Below are 7,125 nucleotides of genomic sequence, written 5' to 3'. Positions count from 1 at the left end.
ATATTATATTTTTACCAGGTATTGGTAGTTGTATTAAAGTTTTATAAATGTTGCTTTGTATTTTTAAAGTCACTGCAAATGTTTTTTGACTATAGTGGAAGAGCCCTACTTAAGAATACCTTGAATTTTGTCAATAGATATGCTTGTCAGATGCAGATAGGGGTATTGTTCCTTTCTGCATCTGACAAGCATATTATAAGTTCCTTTAAAACAACTCAGTTGTTCTCATGTATGTTCCATATTTCCAGAATAATTACTCTAATAAGCTTGGCAGCCAGTATTGCCTTGGCACGGTAATATATATTTTAGCTTTTTTTATTACTTAGGAAAGCAACCCAGACATTCCCTCCCTCCCTCGGGCATTTATTTTTATTTTATGCTAAAGCAGCGGTCGGCAACTTGCGGCCCGCGAGCCTCCATGGCTATTTTGTATGTAATATTGACAAACGTCAATGTCTGATAAAGACATAAATATTAACAAAGTGCGGCCCGCGACTACTTTGTTAACTACTATGTGGCCCTTGGCTGCTAAAAGGTTGCCGACCGCTGTGCTAAAGGATGCTTTGCCATACTATGTTGATAATGGGTGCGGGATCCTATTAGAAGCAACACAAATTGCACTTGTAGTTGTAATTGCAATTCAAATATAGATAGCTCCAAAAATAATATTATTTTAGTTTAATGCCTACTTGGAAAGTTGTTGTTTCTTAGGGTTATGAATAAGATTATGTTGTAAAAGCAAATAAAACCCAAGTAAGTAGGAGTTGAAGTATTATAATCACTTTTGCATTACACATTTTTGTCACTTTATTATAACCTATTAGTTATGCCAACTAGTCTGGAATTGTCCCAATACATTCCACACTTCACAAAACTTCACTTGCCATACTCAAAATACTTGATTTTATATTTCGCAACTTGTTTTATGTACGTTTATAGTTCTAAACATAGTTCACTTCTATAGCGGGTTACGATTTTCAGAGGCAGACTTGTAGATGGTTATAGGTGCCATCTCGCTGTTTTCGAATATCATAGTTCGTCCGTGGTGGATTTGTCCAAAGGATTTATCATTTTTATCTTGATTCCAATAATCAGAAGCCTTTAATTGGTTTTAATGACCATCCTGGCGACAAGTAGTAGTGCCGACATTATATGCCGTCGAGTTTCATCTGATGGGACGTATTTGTTAACCTGTGATAACGTCAATCTGGTCTTAACTCCAACTTTGAGTCATTTTGCACGCAATTTAAACTTAAAACACGCACATTTCTTTTAAACTATAAATAAATTAATGTATTTATGAAAGACGGATCGTCTCCCAATTATAATGACTTTTAGAGCCATTCATGTCAACTGTCACACGTTTTTGCGTTTATAAACTCCACATTTTATTGTTATTAACATTTTTTTAATAATTTAAATAACATATTTCCTAAAATTATTGAAAAATCAAATATAAATTCATGAAATACGGACAAATTCAATAAAGTGCCGCCATTTTTATCAGGCGGTAAAATCGTTAACCAGTGGTCTACGACCGGTTAAGGGCAGCGTAACTTTTTAACAGACGTTAGGCGTGGTGCAACCCAAATATGCAGTTAGCGTTCGTTAGCGCCATCTTTAGCCATGATCAGCACATCAAATGGGCACGGTGCAACCCGCCCTTAAGCTGACAAAGCCTTTGTACGGTTGTTTTAGTGAATAGCTAACTTTAAACAGCATAAAAAATGCGTTTAGATTTGGAACAATACCTAGACAAATAAAAAAAGAAAAAAAAACTGATGACATTGACACTATCACTATTGACAGATGACATACTTGCGGTCGCAGCGTAATCGGCGTATATTTTATTTATTGTAAATTAAAATATTTATTATTTTGAAGTGTATATAAATTGTCAGTGTGGTTAATTAGATTAGAGATAATTCATACTGAACATACATACGAGTTTATTAGATTTCGACAAACGTATAGCAAAGAAGTTATTTGTAATTGTACCATGGAGGATGTAAAAAATATTCGTGTAACCCCTATGCCAGAATCTAAATACGTGAAGCCGCTAAGGTTCCACTACACTCAGAATGGGAAGGAAAAGAACTGGGATCTACTGGCAGTTCACGACAGCGTGGCTATCGTTATTTACAATGTTACGAGAAAAGTTTTGGTGTTAGTTAAACAGTTCCGTCCAGGTACGTATAATATAGTAAATTGTATAATTATCATTCGTGAAAGTGTGCAATAGAAAAAAAACCAACTCTACATTGGCCTAACTCCCAGAAAAAAAAATGTAATAAAAACTACTTACTGCTATAAAACTAAAGTTCTTTAGTTCTCTCTCCATGTCTAATAACATTAATAAAATAATTATTTCACAGCCATGCACTTCAACAGCATTCTCCCAGAAGACCGTGAGAAGGAAACCATAGACATTGAGAAGTATCCCCCCTCTCTGGGACTGGCCCTCGAGATATGCGCTGGGATTGTAGACAAGGAGAAATCAGTGGTGGATATAGCCATTGAAGAAGTGTTGGAAGAGTGTGGGTATAATGTTCCTGCTGAAAAAATGGAAAGGATTATTTCTTACAGGTACCTATTGTAACTTTTTGGATCTATAGGGTCAAAATAGGTATAGGTACCTACAGGTTAACTGAAAGAGATCCCTCTTAGGGATAAGTTCGCCCTTGTACTTTATTTATGTTCTATCTGATGTAGCTTTATTCTTATCTTCCGTACAATAAAGAAAAAATATATATGTAAAACTACATCACTATGTAACAAATATTTTGAAATTTCCACTCAAGGATTTTTTGTTTAAGATTATTTGCTTAAAAAATGTCCCTTATATTGTAGTTGTTCCATTTTCAAAGATTTAAATTGATTCTCAGGTCAGGAGTTGGTGTGCAAGCTGCTCTGCAGACACTCTTTTTCTGTGAAGTGTCAGATGACATGAAAACTGAGCGTGGTGAGTGTCCATAATAACAATAAGTTTTTATATTTCACAATAAGAAGCTGATTTGACCTGAACAGGAACATTACTCTATTAACTTCCATTTGTAATATACAACTGGCATTTTCAGGCGGAGGAGTTGACGATGAACTCATTGATATTGTGGAGATGACAATTCCCGAGATGGAAAAGTTACTGAGCTCTCCGGGACCTGTGCAGAGCCCACCCAGCTTCCTGTTCGCCATGATGTGGTTCTTGCACAACAAGGCTAGCAAGTATATGTAGGTAACTGGCTATTGATCGTATGAAAAGTCATTTAAGGAAAGTGTAACGCGAGTCACGATTTCGTTACGTGTTCTTATATTAATGACGTAGCTTTAAGTGTCAATATGTCAACAGATAACAAGTAACACTTATCTAAAGATAAAATAACATTTGAAATATACATAATGCATTAAAGGTACACTCTAGAAAGTGATGATTCGCGTCACTCTGGCCCTGCAATGACTCAGAATTCAGAATATGAAGTATGGGAAAATTTTACCTGGTTTTTAGCAATTTCTAAATAATAATTGCCTGCTGATATCGCGGCTGTTAAGCCTATGTAGCACATTTATCTGCTCATTTTGGAATTCAGGCTGTTATATACATAAATTTGTCACAGTGAAATCCTGTGTAAGTATCTCGATTTATTTTTAATTATAATTACCCAAATCTTATACCTATTTACTACAATTTATAATAAATTTATTCCTGGCATAAATTATAATCGGGATTGTAGTATCTTGAGTAAACTGTATTGTAGTTAATAATTCCAAGTTTTATTTTATATAAATTCATTTTTAAGTGTAGATTTAATAGCACGACAAAGACGATTGAATTAGCCTTTTAAGAAGCACACACATGTCATATATTTTTTTGCAAATGTAAAGAAACCGTTTGGCTAAGGAGAATTTGAGTATTAAATATATGTATCTACAAAATTGAGTTCTAGGGGTGAATATGGGCTGTCGTAGTATAAAGTGGTATATGGTGCAAATAAGTTTAGTAATCAAATTAGCTCAAATTTGTATCAAGACCGAAACATGTAGACGGGTACTGTCTTGGTCATTATAATAATAATGAGGTCATTTATTTGCACCTTTTTTTAATTGGAAAAAGGATAGAATGAATACCTTTTCAGGAGGATCAGTAGTGATGCTTGTGCCATAGTATTTTTGCCATCGCGCTCTTCGAAAACGCTTCATAAAGCGGTGGCGTAGTCTATGGAGGTTAACATTACTCTGTTTTCTAGTCGGTCGTTTGCCTACACTTGCTCTGAATGCAAAAAGCACAAACCAACAGTTTGGGATTGGCTCATACAGTGACGTAAGTCTATCCGTTATACAGCATGATTTGTAATTTGACGTGTACCTTAAACGCCAATAGAACCCTATTAGGGCTAAGTTTCAATGATTGTAGCCCAGTCAACTAGGGGTCTAAGATGAGCGGTTCCTCTTTAAGGTATAGGTTGAACTACTTTTCATTTAGATGTTTAAGCAGCGGAAAGTTTCCAGCAATTTTTCTAAAATTTTGGAAAATTTTACAAGAACTCAAGGAAATTTCCGTTTTGGAAAGTGAAATCTTGTGAAATTTCCGAGGTCTTTCCATGTAGTAAATTTGGCAACTAAAAAACTTTCTGTGAGCACATGAGTAGGTAGTTGTATTATCGAGTACCTAAACTTCTTAGTATGTGAGTATCAGGATGGTTCTATACATTTAATATTTTACCATTGATACAACCTTGATTATGTCGACTTTTTTAAAAATCTTGCGTATTGTGGACATGGCGATTTTTTAAAGGTAGAAATATAAATGTATAAAAACCGCCTGTCACCAAAACCAAGTATACAAACTGCAGTTACGTAGAAGTCAATAAATTATTGTGCCTTAAAATAACAATATATACGGTATACTCATCTGTTTTCATTGTAATTTGTAATCAGAATTAAATTGGCATGAAGTATTCAACAGCGCAAAATAGAACTTAATCTCCTATGTATGACCTAATTAAATGACTTGTATTTAGTTTAGTTATTGGAAACCAGTGAAGCTGATTGTAGTTCCTATGTAAGATACGTACAAATATCTTTAATAGTATTTGAATAGTCCCACCATATGAATAATGCGGTCACAAACACCCTTGTATCCATACTTATAAGCTTTCACATTTATAACAGTAGTATTTACTAGATTCGTATTAGGTATACGTAAAATATGCAGCTGAGATGTCTGACCCCCTGTGCATGCAAACACACAGGGCTTCAAACGTCTCGGCAGATCACTGTACAATCCGCAGCTGAAGTAGGTAAGCAGGCAGGCAAGGTGTTAAAAATTATCTAATACCTAATAAAAGTAGCGCCAAATGAGCGCCAATTAAATTTTGAACACCCGACTTGCTTACCTATTTCTGCTGCTAACTTCACACACATTTTCCTATTTTATCAAACTATGTATTTTTAGAATACGTGTGTTTTACACTTAGACCTTTTAGTCCTTTTAACCCATTAGCGCCCATTGTACCCACATGGGTACACAGTAGCGGTACTAATAGTTCCACTACTTGACGCTAGATGTCGACTACGAAATAACTCGCGCTTTCGTAAGAAAACTGATGTATGGAGTTACCACTCTTTTTAGGGTTCCGTACCCAAAGGGTAAAACGGGACCCTATTACTAAGACTTCGCTGTCCGTCCGTCCGTCCGTCCGTCCGTCCGTCCGTCCGTCCGTCCGTCTGTCACCAGGCTGTATCTCACGAACCGTGATAGCTAGACAGTTGAAATTTTCACAGATGATGTATTTCTGTTGCCGCTATAACAACAAATACTAAAAACAGAATAAAATAAAGATTTAAATGGGGCTCCCATACAACAAACGTGATTTTTGACCAAAGTTAAGCAACGTCGGGAGTGGTCAGTACTTGGATGGGTGACCGTTTTTTTTTTGCTTTTTTTTTTGTTTTTTTTTTTGCATTATGGTACGGAACCCTTCGTGCGCGAGTCCGACTCGCACTTGCCCGGTTTTTTGACTTATTACTCTATGCTTACAGCATTCAAAAAATGGTGGGTTCCAAAAGTAGGTGTATTAGGCGCTAATAATTCGCCAATACTTTCGCTTGCAAAACAATGTCACAAAATTTCGATGGAAATTTTGCTTTTATGCTTTTTGCATAACAATTTTACTTCCATAATTCAAGCGGAAGCCTTTTCCAGTAACTTTTTAATTGTTAAGATTAAACTGTTTATTTTTTCTTTGCAGAGTAAGTAGGCAATAGAAGAATATTACATCTTTTACCCTAATAAAATGTTAATTTATTCCTAATCTATTGTTATTTCTGGTTATAAATGCATAATTTGAAACTGTGATTATTGTATTGTATTTTTGAAATATGAAATTGTTAATAAGGAATCTTTGTTTTATTTTATAACTAGGTAAGTACCTAAGTATTATTATCTACTTTAGTATTTTTAGCGGTCAAAAATAGCTGCCGTGTCATACATTTCGGTGAATCACATGTCAATGTTGTCCACTGGTTTTCCATCTGTTTTTCATTGATCAGCGGTTTTTTTTCGGAGTTTGCTTCATAGTGAAAGTTGGTCAGTATGACCTATGACCTACATATTCACCCCTCAAGAGTATGGTCAGACATAACAAAATCACTCTGTATAAGTCAATGTGATAGACAAACATAAACCCCATGAGGAAACAGTCACAATTTCATAAATAAATTCCTCATCCCTAATTTATATATACGAGAACATGAGAACCATTCCAAACTTGGCCTGAGAGCCTACCGCGAACCACGTTCGACGTGTTGTCTCTCTGTCACACTTACGTACGAATTTACAAGTGCGATAGAGAGGCAACACGTAAGCTATATAAGTGCGATAGCGATAGGAACAGGCGGGTCAGTTTACTAAATTTGGGGTTATTCCCACTAGTTACCACCAAGTTCTTACCAGTGGTAACTACTGGGAATTTTTTCCCACCTTTTACCACTGGTAACTACTGGGAAAAAAAAATCCCACTAGTTACCACCAACTCGGCTTGGTGGGAAAAAAGGTGGGAATTTTTTTTCCCAGTAGTTACCACCAAAATATTGTTAGAATTCAATACTAATAAAAACAGTATAGTATAA

The 7,125-nt window shown here is 35.5% G+C and overlaps 1 protein-coding gene across 2 annotated transcripts; it reads left to right on the top strand.

Moving 5' to 3' along the window:
- Window positions 1-1,815: 1,815 nt before the first annotated feature.
- Window positions 1,816-6,395, top strand: LOC134799612 (uridine diphosphate glucose pyrophosphatase NUDT14-like). Of its 2 annotated transcripts, none has more exons than XR_010145434.1 (6): window positions 1,816-2,189; window positions 2,376-2,586; window positions 2,886-2,962; window positions 3,078-3,232; window positions 4,242-4,315; window positions 6,246-6,395. XR_010145434.1 is itself a non-coding variant. In XM_063772050.1 (6 exons), exons 1-5 carry the CDS (start codon window positions 2,000-2,002, stop codon window positions 4,312-4,314), a joined length of 702 nt encoding a protein of 233 aa, XP_063628120.1. In that variant the 5' UTR covers window positions 1,816-1,999; the 3' UTR covers window position 4,315; window positions 6,246-6,395. The 2 variants fall into 2 exon arrangements, 1 of the variants encoding a protein (XP_063628120.1); XM_063772050.1 differs by having other exon boundaries at window positions 3,078-3,228.
- Window positions 6,396-7,125: the final 730 nt, after the last annotated feature.

This window comes from Cydia splendana, chromosome 18, assembly GCF_910591565.1.
Source record: "Cydia splendana chromosome 18, ilCydSple1.2, whole genome shotgun sequence".
NCBI lineage: Eukaryota > Metazoa > Arthropoda > Insecta > Lepidoptera > Tortricidae > Cydia > Cydia splendana.
This window is presented reverse-complemented; position numbering and strand designations above follow the sequence as displayed.

Excerpts from the sequence above, each read along its gene's own strand:
- LOC134799612 (XM_063772050.1), top strand. The coding sequence starts at position 2,000 with ATGGAGGATGTAAAAAATATTCGTGTAACCCCTATGCCAGAATCTAAA. Across the intron at positions 2,190-2,375 it reads AGTTAAACAGTTCCGTCCAG|CCATGCACTTCAACAGCATT; the intron begins GTACGTATAATA and ends ATTATTTCACAG. Across the intron at positions 2,963-3,077 it reads TGACATGAAAACTGAGCGTG|GCGGAGGAGTTGACGATGAA; the intron begins GTGAGTGTCCAT and ends TGGCATTTTCAG.